This window comes from Entelurus aequoreus, linkage group LG08 (genome assembly GCF_033978785.1).
Source record: "Entelurus aequoreus isolate RoL-2023_Sb linkage group LG08, RoL_Eaeq_v1.1, whole genome shotgun sequence".
Classification (NCBI taxonomy): domain Eukaryota; kingdom Metazoa; phylum Chordata; class Actinopteri; order Syngnathiformes; family Syngnathidae; genus Entelurus; species Entelurus aequoreus.
The window spans coordinates 33,658,173-33,678,988 of record NC_084738.1 but is presented as its reverse complement, the minus strand read 5'-3'; the positions used below and the strand labels follow the sequence as shown (position 1 = coordinate 33,678,988).

General features: G+C 41.4%; 1 protein-coding gene across 2 annotated transcripts in view; it reads right to left on the bottom strand.

Annotated features, from left to right (window-relative positions):
* LOC133655805 (ras-associating and dilute domain-containing protein-like) overlaps positions 1–20,816 on the bottom strand; it is an 88,180-nt gene that overhangs the window by 55,163 nt on the left and 12,201 nt on the right. For both annotated transcript variants that reach the window (XM_062056323.1, XM_062056324.1), the window contains 3 exons: positions 18,674–18,848; positions 17,191–17,420; positions 14,270–14,715 (listed from right to left, as the gene is read on the bottom strand). In XM_062056323.1, coding sequence (XP_061912307.1) covers positions 14,270–14,715; positions 17,191–17,420; positions 18,674–18,848 — 851 coding nt within the window. The remainder of the gene's footprint in view (positions 1–14,269; positions 14,716–17,190; positions 17,421–18,673; positions 18,849–20,816) is intronic.

Here is a 20,816-nt window from a genome sequence, read left to right as displayed (position 1 = left end):
ACTTGGAGGTGCGGATTCTCATCCCAGTCGCTTCCCACTCAGCTGCGAACCGATCCAGTGAGAACTGAAGATCCTGGCCACATGAAGCCATCAGGACCACATCATCTGCAAAAAGCAGAGACCTAATCCTGCAGCCACCAAACCAGATCCCCTCAACGCCTTGACTGCGCCTAGAAATTCTGTCCATAAAAGTTATGAACAGAATCGGTGACAAAGGGCAGCCTTGGCGGAGTCCAACTCAGAGAGTATGGGGTATCGGACTGTCTGATTGTGGCGGTCCGCTCCCTGTATGATCAGTGCCAGAGTTTGGTCCGCATTGCCGGCAGTAAGTCGGACACGTTTCCAGTGAAGAAAAAGATGGATGTGGCCAAAACAGGCCAGAAACTGGAGATAAAGTAGTACTCTCCCAGTTTGAAAATATATTTGCTGCAATGATATGTAACACTTCAAAAGAGGTGGGAGCACATGTGATTGACTCTGATTACCCCCAAGATGAATACAATTTGTGTAACTTACAACAAAATGTGCTCATACACTAGCCTGCTCACAGAATTTCATGTGAAATGATTTGGTATGAAATCTTTTAAATTGAAACATGCCAGCGTATCTTAAAAGATACAAAAGACTTTGACTCTTGTTCGATTATTCAATTTATTATTAGAACCCAGGAGAGCTGCTTGCAGTAACAGACACGTGACACAAAGTTGGGCCTTTCCTCCACCGTTTTCGGTGCCATTTATGTGCCGCATACAACAGGCTGCAGCTGTCCGCCCGACTGGCCAAGCTGTGCTGGAGTCACAGGAACACATTGTGACAGCATGGGTGGCAAAGTGATTGCCTAGATAAATTAAATTAATAATGTCATCACAAACATTAACATAAATATGAAACATTAAATGCTTTGGCAAAAAAGTGAAATGTGTCCTTGCCTTGATCTTTTACATTGTTGAAATAAAATGACTCCAAAGCCCAAACAACCACCTCCGTGTGTCGCCAAAGTATCCACTGCATGTGGAAATGTGCATACGTTTGTGCCCTCAACAAGCATTCTCAAAGCCTACTTGCGTGTCTCTTACCATTTTCCCATTCAGTTATGTCCGTGGTCTCATATAGCTCTGGATTTTCTTACTGGACTGCCACCACTAGACCAGAACAACCATTTTGACCATCATGGATTAGTTTTCTAAGATGGTCCCCTTTGTTCCACTCCTCAAATTTGCCTTGACATTGGAAATTGCCAAAGTCCTTGTCCACCACATGGACCTGGATCATGGCATTGCTACGGTGATTGTCTTGGACAGGGGTCTGCAGTTTGCTACTGCGGTCTGGAGATTGTTTTGCAGGGCGCTAAAGGCTACCACAAGCTTGTCATCAGGAGATCACCCTCAGACCAATGGCCAAATGAAGGGGGCCTACGGGACCTGGAGGTGACCATCAGGTCTGCCATCAAGACCCTTCTTCCTGGTCAGAGAACCTTCCTTGGATCGATGAAGGGCCTGGGTGAACCTTCCTTGGATCGATTAAGGGGCTGGGTGAACTGTTATGTTCTGGTTTATCCCAGGTGCCTAGTGTTATGTTTTGGTTGTTTGTGTTTTAATTGATTCTATGAGTGTTTTTTTGGTAATTCTTTGTTTCCTCTCTTGGCACCAGGAGGCGCACCTGTATCAGGTTATCATTAAGCTTTTTTGCCTGCCCTTGGCAAGAGGAAGACACAAGTTAGTTATAGCACTTGGCTCAAACACTTCTTTGCCTCAGCTGCCTTGCAAGGACTATAATGTATTTCCAACTCGCAAGCTTCCGAGCGTGTTATGTGTGACTTTTTAGGTTGCACTTTGCCTGCTTTTGCTTTTCTTTGGTCTCTTCGTGCCAATCCTGCATGTTTTGCCCCTCTTGAGTTTCAGTTTATTTCGAACATGCAACATGTTCGAAAAGGAGTAGGAAGAAGCAGAGCTTATTTGTGTTATACTTTGTCTGGCCCTGTGCTACGCTTTTTGTTAGTACTTACACGCAATTGATATTCAGTTCAGTTCGGTTCAGTTTCAGTTTATTTGGAATATGTATACGATACAATGTAATGCATCACACAATTCCAGTTGTTTCATTAGAGCACGTCCGAAAAGGAGTAGGAAGAAGCAGAGCTTATTTAATTCTACCCTTATTTCCTACTACATTTGTTGTTAGCTACATTTCTGATATTATTGCAAACTAACCAGTCTTTGCTTCGTAGTGGAGGTTGTGACCACAAAAAGCAGGAGACAGCAGGCCGAGTGCAGTTAGATGGACATTTATAGTCCAAATGTAGAAAAGAAACAGAGTGCGCAAATGTCACGCACAAAAACAAAAAAGGGCACAGGTAAAGCTAAGCATCCAACAGGGCAAACTGGATTGGCGAGCAAACAAACAAAACACAAACCAAGGTGAAAAAAAAAAATCTAACTCCACATACCAACAAACACAAAACCTTTGCAATGATCCAACAACTAAGGCTATGTCTACACTAAGTCGTTTAACCCCTTAAACGAATAATTATTTAGCCTAAGCCCCGTTTCAGTCACACTAAACCAGTGGTTCTTAACCTGGGTTCAATCGAACCCTAGGGGTTCGGTGAGTCGGGCTCAGGGGTTCGGCGGAGGTCAAAACACACCCGACTCATCGTGTAAATAAAAACTTCTCCCTATCGGCGTATTACGGATACGACAACAGCAGAAGTCAGACTGATTTGCAGGTGTGTAATTTGTTGTGAGTTTATGCACTGTGTTGGTTTTGTTCTTTGAACAAGGTGATGTTCATGCACAGTTCATTCTGTGCACCAGTAAAAAAACATGGTAACACTTTAGTATGGGGAACATATTCACCATTAATTAGTTGCTTATTAACATGCAAATTAGTAACATTTTAGCTCTTAACTAATCATTATTAAGTACTTATTAATGCCTTATTCGGCATGGCCTTATTATAACCCTAACCCTCTAACCCTGGCCCTAACCCTAACCAAATAACTCTAAATTAAGTCTTTGTTACTTAGAATATGTTCCCCATACTAAAGTGTTACCAAAAATATATAACTTTGTCTTGAATTGGAAAAAAAACAATATTTTATTTTTCACTAAAGAAGGGTTCGGGGAATGCACATATGAAACTGCTGGGGTTCGGTACCTCCAACAAGGTTAAGAACCACTGCACTAAACTATTGTTTAAGGTCCCCCTCCTCGGACAATTTTTTACACGGGTAAGTGTGCCGTGTATTTCTTGAATCTCCGGCTCTTAGTTTTGTATGGACTCATTCATCCAGAAAGACCGCACCCCACACAGGAAGTGACGTCAGAAAGAACGCGCCAGAGCAAGCTTCATAATAAAGCGGTTTCGTAACTCTGAGCTAACCACTGGAAATATGAAGGCGAGTCATCCAGACATGCCGTGTTTCTCATTCCGTCTGTACAGACGCTTGTGGAAATCACACATGAATACCCTAAGAGAAAGCGATTGCAGCTATTTCGGATACAACACATCTCAAATGGCAAGAGAACTTTTCAATGTCCAGGTCAGCTGTGATTCTACTTAGCGAAAAACTTCGACTATTTGTCGAAGGAGAGACAACGAGAATGCGAGCTCCCGTGGATGTGATAAAAAAGGTAGCGTGTGCTTTGTATTACCTGACCGTCGAGGAAAACGGCGAATGCTTTTGGACTGGCAAAGCAGACTGTATCAGTTATTGTCCGCCATGTATGTCGCGGACTCAACGTCTAGGTCCAGAGTATATAAAGTCACCAAAAACGAATGGACAATGAAGGTGAAGGCAAAAGAGTGAGAGTGTCCTGACCAGATATCTAGATCCCTAGTTTGATTGATGTAAAATGTTCTTTATCACATTGTTTACGTGTTTAATAAAGATTTGATTAATTTGTGATGGTTCAGGTGTGATTCACTACAATAGGGCCCCACAGCACACTGGATTCCAGTTAATTGAAATACCACAACACTGGATATTGTTCAGATTAGTTACATTTAAAGGCCTACTGAAACCCACTACTACCGACCACGCAGTCTGATAGTTTATATATCAATGATGAAATCTTAACATTGCAACACATGCCAATACGGCTTATAAAGTGCAATTTTAAATTTCCCGCGAAACTTCCGGTTGAAAACGTCTATGTATGATGACGTATGCGCGTGACGTCACTCGTTGAAACGTAAGTATTCGGACACCATTGTATCCAATACAAAAAGCTCTGTTTTCATCGCAAAATTCCACAGTATTCTGGACATCTGTGTTGGTGAATCTTTTGCAATTTGTTTAATGAACAATAAAGACTGCAAAGAAGAAAGCTGTAGGTGGGATCGGTGTATTAGCGGCTGGCTGCAGCAACACAACCAGGAGGACTTTGACTTGGATAGCAGACGCGCTAGCCGACGCTAGCCGCCGACCGCATCGATGATCGGGTGAAGTCCTTTGTTGCTCCGTCGATCGCTGGAACGCAGGTGAGCACGGGTGTTGATGAGCAGATAAGGGCTGGCTGGCGTAGGTGGATAGCTAATGTTTTTAGCATAGCTCTGTGAGGTCCCGTAGCTAAGTTAGCTTCAATGGCGTCGTTAGCAACAGCATTGTTAAGCTTCACCAGGCTGGAAAGCATTAACCGTGTAGTTATAGGTCCATGGTTTAATAGTATTGTTGATTTTCTGTCTATCCTTCCAGTCAGGGGTTTATTTATTTTGTTTATATCTGCAGTTAAGCCCGATGCTATCACGTTAGCTCCGTAGCTAAAGTACTTTGCCGATGTATTGTCGTGGAGATAAAAGTCACTGTGAATGTCCATTTTGCGTTCTCGACTCTCATTTTCAAGAGGATATAGTATCCGAGGTGGTTTAAAATATAAATCCGTGATCCACAATAGGAAAAGGAGAGAGTGTGGAATCCAATGAGCCCTTTTACCTAAGTTACGGTCAGAGCGAAAAAAGATACGTCCTGCACTGCACTCTAGTCCTTCACTCTCACGTTCCTCATCCACAAATCTTTTATCCTCGCTCAAATTAATGGGGTAATCCTCGCTTTCTCTGTCCGAATCGCTCTCGCTGCTGGTGTAAACAATGGGGAAATGTGAGGAGCCTTTCAACCTGTGACGTCACGCTACTTCCGGTACAGGCAAGGCTTTTTTTATCAGCGACCAAAAGTTGCGAACTTTATCGTTGATGTTCTCTACTAAATCCTTTCAGCAAAAATATGGCAATATCGCGAAATGATCAAGTATGACACATAGAATGGATGTGCTATCCCCGTTTAAATAAAAAAAATTCATTTCAGTAGGTCTTTAAGAAGTTGCACACAAAGCAACACTGGAGGTGATTATGACGTGCGCATTTTCCGCGCATGCGTACTAGGTCGTGTTGCGCCGGCGGATGGAGGGGGGCGGGGGTCTTAAACGGTGGCATTGTTGTGTGTGGACACGGGTAAGGTTAGGTGGGATTTGCCCTGGATAACCTTATCCGGCTTAGTGTAAACGGGGCCTAAAGGACACTGGGTTAAATAGTCCTATAGTGCTCATTAACCGCAGGTGAGGACAATTAACACCTACAATTCACAGGTGAGGAGGGTAGTGCTCAGAAGCAGGGTAAAGCTACTGCAACAGAATACAACTAAAACAGGAAGTTGTGAAGAGTGAAGAGCACAAACCATGAAGTGAACTCAAAAAACACCAAAAAGACACCCATAATCTAAACACAGAACAACCTGATGAAACAGGTCGTAACAGTTTGATCTGCTGAGACGTAACAGAGGGGATATACATTATAAAAAAACTTCAAAATGGTTACCAAAGTTCCATTTACATGTAGATATGCTGCATGTAGAGGAATGCACCGAACTGTAATTAGCAAACAAAATCGCATTGTTGAAAGAAAAGGGTCAGGTACGGTACGTTTTACTATTGTTGTTTGCAACTTGCCCAAAGTTACTTTTTTTTTTCACCACCGGCGATAGCTAATGTTACCATTAGCAGTTTAACAGAATTTTTTTTTTTTTTTCACCATTACAAATCACACTGAAATAAATTGCTAATTTGGTCATTTGTCTGTCGTTTACGTCGCCACTCATGTACACAAAAGCAGTCCGAGAGAAGCAAACTAACAATATGCAATATGTAAACAACAACAGATGTTGTTGATGTTATGATCGAATATATATCAAAGGGGCTGTTTGCAATATTTACATAAATTCCTAGAGGGCGCCAACTTTCCAATGTACTTTAAGCGCTGTGAAAGTTGTCTGTCTATCTGTGTTGGCCCTGTGATGAGGTGGCAACTTGTCCAGGGTGTACCCCGCCTTCCGCCCGAATGCAGCTTGGATAGGCTCCAGCACCACCCACGTCCCCGAAAGGGACAAGCGGTAGAAAATGGATGGATGGATAGATGGATATCTTGCCCTCTTACGTCTTCTAGGACGTAATGACATAACTATGTACAGTATGTAACACATGCATGCGCTTTAGTTTTGGGTGAGTAGCGGTATTCTATCATAACAACAACATGACTGCAAATTGTTAGTTTCTTCTCCCTGTGCGTATGTGTTAACGTGACATGGTGAGTGACTGCTCTAAACACCAATTAATTTTTTTTCAACACTTAGTAATTCTAAAAAACATACCTGTAGACAGTCTTCAAACAAATGTATTGTCAAACCATTAATGGTAACATAAGCATGCCATTGGTGGTCTTGTCATATTTTTTGCTTTGAAAACTGTAACTGTGAGGAAGTTGCAAACAGCCCTTTTTTTAGTATCTAAACTTTGCCAAATTGCTATCATTAACTGACAACAAACAAAGCTAATGTGTGTTACAGTGCATCCGGAAAGTACTAACAGCTCTTCACTTTTTCCACATTTTGTTATGTTGCAGCCTTATTCCAAAATGGAATACATTAATTTTGCCCTCAGAATTCTACGCACAATAACCCAACATTACAATGTGATTTTTTTATTTATTTTGCAAATTGATTAAAACTAAAAAAAATAAATAGCACTTGTAAATACAGTAAGTATTCACAACATTGATGCACCTTTGGCAGAAATTACAGCCTCAAGTATTTTAGAATACAATGCCAAAAGCTTGGCACACCTATCTTTGAGCAATTTTGCTTATTCCTTTTGCAGAACCTTTTAAACTCCATCAGATTGGACGGGAAATGTTGGTTTTCATCCAGGATGTCTCTGTACAATGTTGCATTATTTGTTCATTTTCATTTTTACTAAATTTGCAAAATAAAAATAAATTTTTTTTTTTTTGCATTGTCCTTATGGGGTCTGTAGAATTTTGAGGGTAGACATTTTTATTTTTTCCAATTTTGGAATAAGGCTGTAACATAAAACAATTTGGAAAAAGAGAAGCACTGACTTTCAAGATGCACTGTATGCAGGGTGTAGTTTACTACTCAAAAAAAGGGGCAAGATATAATTTTTGGATAGTTAGTTAACTGTTATCGTTGGTGATTTTTACTCTGATGTCTGTTGAGTTTAGTTAACCAAAGCCTGTTCATGACATGTTATCCTGTGTTTTGGTTGCATTCGGCGTTTACACTTGCCACATTGAGCACCACTAGAGCCATCTCTCAGCGGGTCTTGGTCTGCCTGTTTGGTTTGCCTGACCTAACAAACCATACTAGCAGAGAAAAAGGAAGAGAGATCATTTCAACCAAGGACCCAAAAAACAATTCAAGTCTAAACTTAAATCCTGATTAAAACAGGTGTCCCCCCCCCCCCCCAGCAAAGCTCCTGTAGGTAATGGCAAAGGTTGGGTTTTCCCTTGTGATACCAGTCTTTTTATATGTAACAAATCAACCCTGTGATACACTCAAGTCATCAACGCAGCGTTCATAATTATCCAAACAGCGACTGTGAATTAGTCTGTTGGGCTGCATGTGTAAAGCTGTTGACAATCTTGGTAATCAGACAGGAAGCAGTGGCTTGGTCGTGTTTTTACAGCTTCCTGATCAGTGTTTTTACCGTTGCTCTTTTAACAGTCTGCTGGCTTAAATCAATGTTCCCTTTATTTTTATTCTGCTCAGACTCAAGGAACATAATGTTACAATAGCTCAGATTTTTTTAAGGCAGTTAAGGGTGGAACACAGTTAATAGTTTAAATCAAGTTTCAATTTGTTTTAGATGATGAGGCAGAAACCAGCAATATTTTAAATTAATTTAGTTAATTGAGAAACGCTTGTGAGTTCATACTAAAAATATGCAACCCTGACTACTTTGTAATGTGCTGTTCTGTGTGCTATGTTTGCGCCTATGGAGGCCCTCTCATTGTAAAATGTTTTCACACTTTTTTATTTATGTGGACCAATTTTTTAAATACTCTTTGATCAAACTTAAATGTAATTTGATGTTTTTTTTGGCACAAAAATAATTAATGGAAAACAATTGTTCAGTAAGTATTTTTTCTAACAATTTTACCATCATTAAAACATGAATTTATACACCTTCCAAAATAACTCCAACCAGCTATAACGCTGGAAGCCATTGGGACCATGTTGGGAAATTTGTCATTAAAATCTTTTTTAGTGACTGAGCATTTGCAGTAAAATTTCATAAGAAGCGCACTATCGTCCGTAAATTGACATTTTACATATGCTTCTTCATGCAAAACGAGTGGGGGGCAGATCGCGTGGCCCTAGGCACAGTACTTGAGATGCGTATAGGGAGGGAAAGCACTGGTTGAAGGAGTTTGCACATGCTAATGAGTTTAAGGCACAGCAGGACTTAAGAACAGAGTGGTAATACGCAGCCACTTCAAATGGTAAAAACAACATACATTTTGGAAGGTTCAAGTGTGTGCTGAAGGCTATCCAAGCTGACATTTGGCTAGACTAGGGGCAGGGTACACCACAAAATGGTTTCCAGTCAATCAAGAGCAACAATAAACAACCCATTCTTACCTCTGGACAATTTAGAGTCTCCGATCAGCCTAACATGCATGTTTTAGGGATGTGTGAAGAAATTGTATAAAACACCCAAAAGCACAGATAAAACATTTTCACTTGGAGGTGTTCAAATCAACACGTGAAATGTTTACTTTAATCACTATCATGTATGTGATACATTCAATGGTAATTAGCATCGAGCTAGAGCATTTTGAAAAGTGGAAGCTTACTTTTGAGCGCTTTCTATCAGGCTTACTATAATGGCGCAACATTACCTAGAGGCAGTCAGCTAGGAATACACCTGTTTCAAGAGCTGTAGGCGGTAATGATATGCCAAACGGAGGTGACGTCACGTGCAACAGATATCAAAATATGGTAGCCTACCGTTTGATTTTTCGTAAATCGGTGCACAGTAGTACCGACACATTTTGGTCAGTACCAATAAATTTATTGAATTCAATACCCATCTCTAGAGAAACAGAAACAAGCTAAACTTTGGTCAGACATAGAGGCAGTAAGGAATATAATCCAGTCACATATAGCATCCCACTGAGTTACCACTGCTACATTTCAAGTACCTATTATGTGAGACAACAATAAGATGCAGAAGTATCTCTCCAAAGTAAAGTATTTTTACAGTAAAACAAATCTTGCTTTTTAATGACAATTGTGGACCTTACTGTAGTTTGAGAGAAGCAGCTGATTCTTTAAAACAGTTGTGTCCAAAGTGTGGCCCCAAGGCCGGCAGCTTGTTTATTCTTGGCCTTTGGTATATTCTGAAAACCAATTGAATTGTGTATGACATCATAAAATAATTGCTTATTATAATTAATTAGAGCTGTAAAATTATTGCAATAATAACGAGTTAACAAAAGTCTCCTTTATCAGTGCATTTTTTTTTTTTATTGCGCTGAGTATCCCCCAGTCCATACCGTAGCGATGGTGAAGCAGTGGCATTCAAGCTAATTTTGAGTCACAGTAAGGAAAAGAGGGCAGAAATGGACAAAGAAAAATGTATATTCACTGACAACTTTAGCTTAGAAGACCTGGCATGTTGCTATCTCCACAAAATCAAAGTTATTTCCATCCACTGTCGCTGCAAGTTTTTACCAGAGTCCCTAGCTGCTTGCAGTAGTGTTGCCAAGATTTCGTATTACAAGCAGTTTTTTTTTCCGAAAGTCCGAAAAATGTTTAGTTTGTGATGCGTTTTTTTGTCTTGTTTTGTAACGTGAGGTTGCTTCTCTGTCCTTACAATAAAGCCAAACATGTCTGCGCCGATAGATAATTTGTCCTTTTTTACAAGTTTCTGGTTATCTGGTTACCCCCGGTCTTCTTTATTCCTCTTGATTCCGTCGGGAACATAAGGCCGCAACAACATTTCTCCAACAAACCTGGTCCTGGTTTTTTTTTTCTGCTCTTCCCAGGTTGCTCCAATGGTTTTTGCCTCAGCATTTCACTTCTGCGCCAAGTCTGTTCCGGTCGACCAACTTTCCTCTTTCCTTTTGGGTTCCAGTCTAATGCCTGCCTGGTGATGTTGGGTGCAGGTTTTTGCAGTGTATGCCCGATCCATCCCCATTTCCTTTTTCGGATGTCCATCTCAACCGGATTCTGATAGGTTCTAGCCTACAGGTCTATATTGGAAATAACTTCTGGCCATCAGATCTGGAGCAGGTTTCTGAGGTATCTGTTGACAAACGACTGTAACTTGTTGGTGGAGCTTTTCGTAACTCACCATATTTCCGAGCCATAGAGCAGGACGGTCTTAACATCTGTATTGAAAAGCTGTATCTTGTTGTGACGTGAGAGCGCCGTCGATCTCCACATTTGTCGAAGTGGTTGAAAAGCATGTCAAGCATTATTTATGCGGCATCTTATATCTTCGTTTGTTCCACTGTCTTTGTTGAGTATACTGCCCAGGTACACACATTGATCAACCTCTTTAATGGCATCTTGATGGAATCACATTTGCCTTGTTGGGCTTTAATTTGCTTGACTTCCGTTTTTCCAATGTTGGGTTGGACTCCTTGCTTCTCCTGGGCATCTTGCTGGTTGTGCGAAAGGAGGGTAACCATTATTTGCGAATTCAAGATCATCTAGTTTCGACTGAGTCCATTGGATTCCTCTCCTCCTTCCTGCTGTACATTGCCTCACCATCCAGTCAATCACTACCAGAAAGATTGACGGTGACAGAAGACAACTCTGTTGGACCCCGGTTTGCACAGAGATTTGTTCTGACAACTGGACAACCTGACAGGAAACATCTTCATTGGATAAACGTAGTGTACTGGGGAGGAAAACCATAACAGTACAGAAGGTACTATAGTTATTATGGTTACTAAGTTTACTATGGTACATTTTTTGTCTACTTTATACATTTGGTTTTTGCCATCTTTTTGTGCCCTTGTGTGCATTATCCTTTCCATCCTTTGTAACTGAGCTACTGTGTGGAACAATTTCCCTTGTGGATCATTAAAGTTTGTCTAAGTCTAAGTCTAAGATTCCGTATGGCACTCCTGTCGACGCTGTCAAATGCCTTCTAAAAGTCAATGAACACTGTGTACAACAGACTCTGCCACTCCAGCGACTGTTCGTCATATTACACTTAAAAGAAAAAATAAAGTTCTCTCTTTCTTTTTTCCTTTTCTTTAATAGAGCAACAATATTGGACAACCTTCATGTCTGTAGCGACTCCAAATCGGCCTGCCGCTTGAAAGTAAAACGCTGGGTTTAGTACTTGTCTTACGCACTTATTGTTTTGCCAGTAAAGCACACACACAGTTCCGGGATGCAATGCCGTGAATTATTTCATTAAGTAGCAAAATGTACAAAAAAAAACTTGCTTAGTTCGTCTGTAGATAGCATGTAGTTGAAGTGTCCAAAGCTTTCAATAAAGCGCCCAAAGTCTCCGATAAATCATGCAATAAAGCGTATAACAGTGGTCAACAAAAACTATGATCATTCACCTCAACTTTCTCCGTTTGCCACGCCAAATGCAGGTAACATACCCCCCTTTATAGTGCCCGCCTCTAATGTCATGTGACACATACTTCCTCTGCGAATACACACCCACAAACACTCGACGTGACCTCATGTACACATTTCTGACTCCTACAAAGTCTACTATTATTTTTTAAATTATCTTGTGTTTTCCATCCATCCATTTTCCACTGCTCGTCCCGTTCGGGGTCGCGAGTTTCTTCAAATTAGCCTATATTCACCTACATTGAATTGGTTTTTGCATCTTGTACGTATCAAATGCATCAAGGCGGGAACCCACATCCTTCAATTTGTCCAAAGGACAACAAATGTGTAATCTGACTCTCACCAGATCCTCATAGTTTGCTGAGCTCCACACAAGGGTCTGGACTTGAGGGCAATGCAAACTCCTTCAAGATAGCAAAAAATAATGAACCAATCAGGATTGCCGGGCGGGATTTCATAGATGTGATGTAGCGCCGAAGCGACTGTTTGATTCAAACAACAATGGCGGCACGCAGCGAGGAGTTGTGTGCTGACATTGATTCTACAGAGAGAGATACCATCAGACATGCCACCAATGTGAGGCTGAGCATGACACTGACTGAGTCTCAAGATGAGGTGATCCGAGCGGTTGCTCCCAGACTGACAACCGGGAGGAAATGGATCCCATCTGAGGCCGTACAACAAGCCAAATCTGCTCTCAGGCATGGAGACATAGTAGGACAAGTGCAGCACGGAAGAGGTGGGTTTGGACTTGGGGCTAGTCGACCCACATGGCACAAGGCAACATCAGCCCAGAGGAGAAAGCTGGTGGTTGATCAGGTTCGACAACAAGAGGAGGCAGACAGATGTGCAACAGCAGTGGCACAGTCCAAACAGGGACAGTGGACTAGCTGGGAAAACCTGGAGCATCGTAAGCTCACATGGAAGGATCTTTGGTAAATGGAAGGGAGCCAGATCAGCTTCATCATCAGAGCCACCTACGATGTTCTTCCCACACCCAAGAACTTAAACCAATGGTTTGGAGAAGATCCTTCTTGTGCACTCTGTCAAACCCCTGCAACACTCCGTCACATCCTCACTGGCTGCAAAATCAGTTTGTCTCAAGGCCGCTACACCTGGAGGCACAACCAGGTCTTGAGACAGCTGGCGATCACCCTGGAGGAAAGGAGAAATAACAACAAGGCCCTCCCTCCCCCAATCCCTAGTCACTCAATCACCACTCAGTTTGTAAGAGCAGGACAACTCCCACCAAAACCATCTGCAAGAGTGGAGGCAACCCTTCTGGACTCTGCCCGGGACTGGAAAATGCAGGTTGACTTGGACCACAAACTCATCTTCCCGCCTGAAATCATTACAACCAGCTTCAGGCCGGACCTGGTCTTGTGGTCAACCTCCCAGAAGACTGTGTTCATTGTTGAACTAACTGTACCATGGGAAGCAGCAGTTGGTGAAGCATATGAGCGCAAACAACTGAGGTATGCGGACATAGCAGCCGAGGCAGAGCAGCGCGGCTGGCGTGCCCGAGTGCTTCCAGTTGAAGTCGGGTGCAGAGGCTTCGTTGCTACGTCCACAACCAAGCTCCTCAAAGGAATGGGATTGAGAGGTCAGGCCTTCCGGCGGGCTGTCAAATCGCTGTCGGATGCTGCTGAACAAAGTAGCAGATGGATATGGTTCAAGTGAAAGGACCCAAACTGGGCTGCTAAATGACATCTAGGGGTAAAGGCAGAGGGGGGCACACCTGGGACACCAGATGTCGCCGTTGAGCCCTCCGGAGGTGTCGTGGGCCTATCAACGAAACACCAGTGAAGGAGGGTGCCCACCTGAAGACCCCAGTGAAGCTTTTGCCCCTAACCCCCCACCCCCCACTCAACACTAACTGATGATTAATCTGAGGGATTGTACTATCTAGTCCTATGAGCTCAACTGCTATTGCAACTGTTTTGTCAAATCTATCGAATATTAATTCTTTAAAAGATGAACAGAGAACGGTTTTGAAGGCATTTATTAACTTTTCGCTCTGTCGTTATCCAATGTCGGCTGTTCTGTTTTGGATTTCCCAGCGTCGCTCTCATCAGCGTCATGAGTTGATTTGGATGTAAATGGTTGAAGTAGCACGTCATTCAAGATAACGGACAAGTGGTTTATCCAATCACATACAATGATTTTTTTTTACGAGGCCCCGCCTTCTGAAATACATATCCTATTGAGAAGTCCCAGATCTTTGTGTGGAGCTCAGCAAACTACAAGGATCTGGCGAGATGTATGCTATGGACACATTCGCTTTACAGAAACTTTCAAACTTGATTGATCTTTTACCAAGCACAGTTTGCATGAGGTTTTGCAAATTACACTTGAGTTGAGTGAATGAGTTACCTGGACAGAGCTGCAGCCATGCAACAGCAGCAGGTATGGACAGTCGTGGGGTGGGTGAATAGAGTACTGTGTGGTGTTGTCATCGCTACTTTCCGTCTCCTCCCTCTCCGACTCCTCTCCTTCCTGCTCACCTCTCGGTCTTGATGGACAGAGGGCCTCTGTTTTGTCCCGCAATCCCCCATTGACCTTTGAGGAACATGTGAGTTCAGTGCCATTCTGTCCTGGCCTTGCTTCTGGATGCTTATAGCTCTCTACTGTAAATCCATTGAGGGACTCTCTCTGAGCCCCCAAACCTTTATCCTGATCTCTCTTGGTCTCTGCATCTATAAGATCCATCTCACTTTTACTCCTCCAGAGTTTCTGGCTGCGACTGATTGTTCTTTCCATGAGGGTGGAGTTCACTCTGGAGCGACTCTTCTGCAGCTTTCGGGCCTGGGCATTGATACCTATCAGGAAGATGAATAAACAAATGGAATGGTTAGGAATAAGCTGGAACATGGACTGTGTAAATAAGCTGATATATAAATACATAAAGCACAGAGTAAATGGAATGTGGCGAAATGGCAACACCTGTTTTTTTTCCTGGACGTTAGGTGCTGTATGTGTATTCAGTCAAGTTTGAGGCCACATACAGGAAACAGAGCTCGATGGAAAGAAAGACACAGCTCGTCTGATCAGCAGGCATCCACACGGATAGACTATCACATGTTGTGCCAGTCGTACAAGCACAACTCCAAACAGGACGCACGCTTACACTGTGACCACAGCTGTGTCAACCCTCGCCAGTGTTTCCAGTAGGAATGATGTGGTGCTAATAGCATCCATGGAAAGTTCAGGGTAGCGCTCTGAGGCCTCATGTTTTTCCATGCAAAATCTTTAAATCAGCGTACGCTGTAGTGTGGTAAAAAAAAAAAAAAAGAGGGCGTGCCACAGGAAGAGGTTTGATTAAACTGCAGCGTCTAGTTTTAGCGTGGTCAACATTTGGAATTGACGTCAGAAAGAAATACAGCGGAACCTCCATTTACGAACCGGATAAACATTGCTTTTGTTGTACGAACCTTGTCTCAGTGTCCAAATGTTTCATCCACCCGTTTTGTGCTCCTGTGTTATTCAGTCAGCAGAGAAGTGCTGTTGTTAGCTCCTGTGCTAATTACTACTTTGTGTGCTTTTAAGTGTTTTTTTAGTATTTTCACAGCATTTGATTTTTTATTTGATTTGATTGAAGTTTACTTCGAACATGAATGCAGTTTCAACATGATACATCATATGTTTTCCATTTCTCTTTACAACATGCTTTTTCTAGTTTTGCTGGCTCAATATGAATCCAAACAAAGCAATGGACAAGCGATGTGTGGTTTGAAATATTCAAGAAATATCCACAGCATTGTCGACACTGCCTTCCCCCCTCCCCTTTACACCAAGAAGATTAACCAACAATGTAAAATGGATTTTATTTTCTGCTCCTAATCATTTTAGCGACCTCGCTGTTTGAGTTACAGTTCTGTGATTTCAAACTGTGAGTGCACCACAGGGCTAGTGACTGTGTGTGTGTGTGTGTGTGTGTGTGTGTGTGTGTGTGTGTGTGTGTGTGTGTGTGTGTGTGTGTGTGTGTGTGTGTGTGTGTGTGTGTGTGTGTGTGTGTGTGTGTGTGTGTCGGCATGGTGGCTGCATAGGAGGAGGACGATTCAGCTAGTTGTTGTTTTGGCCTTGTTATTAAATAGAAAGTTGATCCATCACCCCAAAATGTTATGTTTGTTTTAATATAAAACAATAATTATGATACTCGGGCTCCATCTAGTGGTACGCCAAAGAATCACTCAAACAAATATTCAAACACAGTGTTATTGTTCAATGTGTGTGTAATGTTACTGTGGCCACAAATCTTAAGTATTCAACATGCTTTTTCTAGTTTTGCTGGCTCAATATGAATCCAAACAAAGCAAAGGACAAGCGATGCATGGTTTGAAATATTCAAGAAGTATCCACAGCATTGTCGACACTGCCTCCCCCTTACACCAAGAAGATTAACTAACCAACAAGGTAAAATGGATTTTACTTTCTGCTCCTAATCATTTTAGCGACCTCGTTGTTTAAGTTAGAGTTTTGTGATTTCAAACTGTGAGTGCACCACAGGGCTAGTGGCAGTGTGTGTGTGTGTGTGTGTGTGTGTGTGTGTGTGTGTGTGTGTGTGTGTGTGTGTGTGTGTGTGTGTGTGTGTGTGTGTGTGTGTGTGTGTGTGTGTGTGTGTGTGTGTGTGTGTGTGTGTGTGTGTGTGTCGGCATGGTGGCTGCATAGGAGGAGGACGATTCAGCTAGTTGTTGTTTTGGCCTTATTATTAAATAGAAAGTTGATCCATCACCCCAAAATGTTATGTTTGTTTTAGTATAAAACAATAATTATAATACCCGGGCTCCATCTAGTGGTACGCCAAAGAATCACTTAAACAAATATTCAAACAGTGTTACTGTTCAAATTGTGTGTAATATTAAAGTGGCCACAAATATTAAGTATTCTTGTTGAATAAAACTTCTGCCTTGCCTGTATTTTAATATTGGTTATTATGGTGGTACTTGGAAAGCCAGGTGTTTTCTGAGATGGTACTTGGTGAAAAAAGTTTGCGAATCACTGATTTTAAGTAGTGTATAGCGGTTGGTGTTGAGTTCAAAGTGTACAAACTCCAACTAAAATATGGAGTTTTGTCCAGGCTGGAAGTCATTATTCATGTTTGCCTTTGCTTCAATATATGAACTTTTCTATTTATGAACCCTGTTCAAAAACCAATTCAGTTCCTAAATTTAGGTTCCACTGTACAAGAGCTCATTTAGAAAAATGAAAAAAAAAAGACTGTGTTGATAGTAAATGTACTTTGATGTGTGTGGTTTGGTTGTGTGGTAAAATGGAATGACGTTATGAGTACTTACCAGCAGTGATGGTGTCTTTTTCTTTGGCTGTCTGCTCCTCAACCAGGCTTAGCCGCTGGATTTCAAAGCGTCTGGCAAAGCCTTCCCTTGGTTTCCATAGCGACTGTATGAGGAGTGGCTTCTCGTTGTCCCCCACAACCCGGAATCCTTCAGTTTTCCACTGACGCGCTCCAATGGAGCCAATAGTGTCACAGAGAACATATGAGCTCACTTCTTTTCCGAGGCCGTACCTGGATGACCCGAAGAGACAGAATAATCAATAATAATAATCAAAGAATACATCATACACCAAAAGAAATACATGTTTTTTGTTGTGTTTTTTTAATGATTGTCACACACACTAGGTGTGGTGAGATTATCCTCTGCATTTGACCCATCACCCTCACCCCCTCGGAGGTGAGGGGAGCAGTGAGCAGCAGCGGTGGCCGCGCCCAGGAATCATTTTGGTGATTTAACCCCCAATTCCAACCCTTAATGCTGAGTGCCAAGCAGGGAGGTAATGGGTCCTATTTTTATGGTCTTTGGTATGACTCGGCCGGGGTTTGAACTTCTTGTTGCGCATCAGTCCCATCACTTCCTGACTTCTGTGTTACTGCAATTTTTCTGACTTTATAGATTATTTGTCATTCCCATTTCAAGTCTTTGTGATTATTAATTTTGGAAAGTGGCATCTTACTCTAACCCTAATGTGCCAGACTTTAGGCGTGAGTTGGACCCAATTGCTCTGACTACCAAAAGAAAATGCTGTGTTATTAAATTTACAGTTGAATTGTGTTTTCTACTTATTCCGAAATAAGTTTCACTGGCATTGGTGAGTGATATTTGGTGAGTTTTTGCTGTTCTCCAGCATTCAGTTTTATGCCCTGATCAGTTCAGTTTTGTTGTGCATAGCCTTCCCTATGCTTTGGTGCCCTTCCTAGTGGCTCTTGTCTTTCGTTTAGTTGAGCCATTAAATACATTTTTACCTGCACGTTGCCTCCTCGGCTTTCTGCACCTTGGGAACACGGCGAATTATTGCTGTCATTCAACCCGAGCGTCAAAACGATAATACTAAACGTCTCTTGCAGTGTATACCATGCCCATGTTGATCTACATGTTGAATTCCTGTTGTGTTGATCATTTTGATACATTTTCTTTGGCTGAAATGGAAGCAAAGACTAACATACATTTTTTCTCTCTCGGGGGACCATTCCTGCCAACACTGGCCTTCTTTCACACAAAACTGTGGTTTGCTCAGCACATTTTCTGAGCTATTGAGTCGACTATTTGGATTTGGCACAGGTACACACTGTTTGGACGCTGGAATTATAACATTAGGGACGGAGCATCAAGTCTACTTTGTTCACTGTGTTTATTAGGCAGAACCACAAGTGCAAGTCTGACTGGTTTTATATACAAATTATTTAGAGCACACAAATGGTGAAGCAATCACACAGACACATGTGGCAAACAGACACATACATAAACACACACATTCCCTCACCTTTCGAGGGCCTCCTTGACCAATTCTTTTGCACTAGAGTGCGTGGTGGCGAGGACACTCTTATAGTGAGCGCCTTTGCAGATTTCACCCCCAAAGATCTTCAAGATTCCTGGAGCGCTTAACTGATTCGACAGCTCCGAGGGGTCGTCCACAATTACAGCATCCGATACCATCACTGAATGCAACCACAGACACGCAAAAGTTAGAGGCAAGTTTGTACGGTGGAAGGTCAATTTACAAACCCCTCTATTTGCAAACTTTTTGGTTTACACATTTTTATATTGCGCCCTGTTTCGGTGTACGAACACTTCATTCATTCATTCATTTATTTTGCGTGCCGCTGGAAGCCTTAGAGCGCGCCGGCATTTTGGGGACATCATTTCCTGTGCAGTACAGTACACACGGGGCGGGGCCATTTTGGAGAGGCGGAGCCCTCGACGTCACATCCTGTTTACGCAGTCCATTACTCGGTCTCAGTGATTCAGTGTGTGTTTTTTTTCTCGCCATTCACCAAGCTTTGTTTGCAGTATTTTGCTTACTCAATATGGGTTCAAACAGCCAACAAACCAGCCTGGAAAGAAGGAGGGAATCACTGTGGATTTAGACTTACAGAGCAGAGGGAATCCGGAAGAAGAAGACTTCGGAGCAGTAACCCCTTGTCTCTCCGCCCTGAGATCGGTAGGTTGTGAGTTCAAACCCCGGCCCACTGCTCCCCTCACTTCCCAGGGGGTAATCAAGGGGATGGTTCAAATGCAGAGGACACATTTCACCACACCTAGTGTGTGTGACAATCATTGGTACTTTAACATTAACTTAACTTAAATCGGGGTTCCATTATATGTGTGTCCAATTATTCAGAATTTATTCACTACGTGGCATCTGTTTTATTTGATGCATTAATTATGTGTACATAATAAGAGTAAGATTCCACATGGTCCCCACACAAATGGAAACTTTACACAACACGACTTGTGTAAATTGTATAATGCAATACAATAATCTGGTAATCTACAGGGTGTTCCTTAAATCTGTCAAATGATTAATTTTTTATTCAGATTGTTTACACTTTTGAATTTGGATTTGTGATTGATTCCAGCTAATTAGTCGCTCGCATAATTTAAGGTAAAGGAGCATGTGGGGTCAAAATAAATAGTGTGACTAATCTGTGTACATACATGAGTAATGCAATATTTATTTAGTGATTAATCACATTAGTCATTTAAATATACATATATTTTATATAAAATATATATCAATACTTATTATGTCATTGCAGTTATTTTAAATACATGATTTAGTTCACAAGTTAATATTTATTTATGTATTTATTGTGAATTATTCATAATAATATTTTCAAAGAGTAGTGCAATATTTATTTAGTGATTAATCACATTAGTCATTAAAAAAAAAAAATATATTATATTATATATGTGTATATATATATTTTTCTATATGTATTATGTCGTTGAAGTTATTTTAAATACATCATTTAGTTCACAAGTTAATATATATTTATTTATAATGAATTATTCATAATATTTTCAATAATACAATTTAAAACACTTTCCAGGGTAAAAAACAAATATGAGTGTATAAAATAGGGAACCTAACGGTAAAAAATTAAACCAAAAAAATGCACAAAACAAAAGAAATATAGTTTAAGAGTACATACAGAATGCAAAATTTAAAATTATAACGCAATGTATTACTAAGTGTGGAAGTTTTAAAAAGCCATAAGTTAAAAGCAGTGAGGAACAATTGTGTTTTTAAATTTGAATCAATTTAACTTTTATTTTCATGTCCAGACTTTTGTGGCACACTTTTTTGCATAAACAGTACTATATAATAATTTCAAGTTCAAGTAGAGTGTATTATACTATCGTATGGTGTGGTACAGTATGGTACAAAAGCTATGGTTGAGGTGTTAGCAGAGTATAGTATACTGTACTACTGTAGTTTAGTATGTTACGCTAAAGATGGCATGGTATGCGTTGTACAGTATAGTGCAGTATTAATAGTATGGTCCTCTCCAAGGTTTCTCATAGTCATTCACATTGACGTCCCACTGGGGTGAGTTTTCCTTGCCCGTATGTGGGCTCTGTACCGAGGATGTCGTTGTGGCTTGTACAGCCCTTTGAGACAC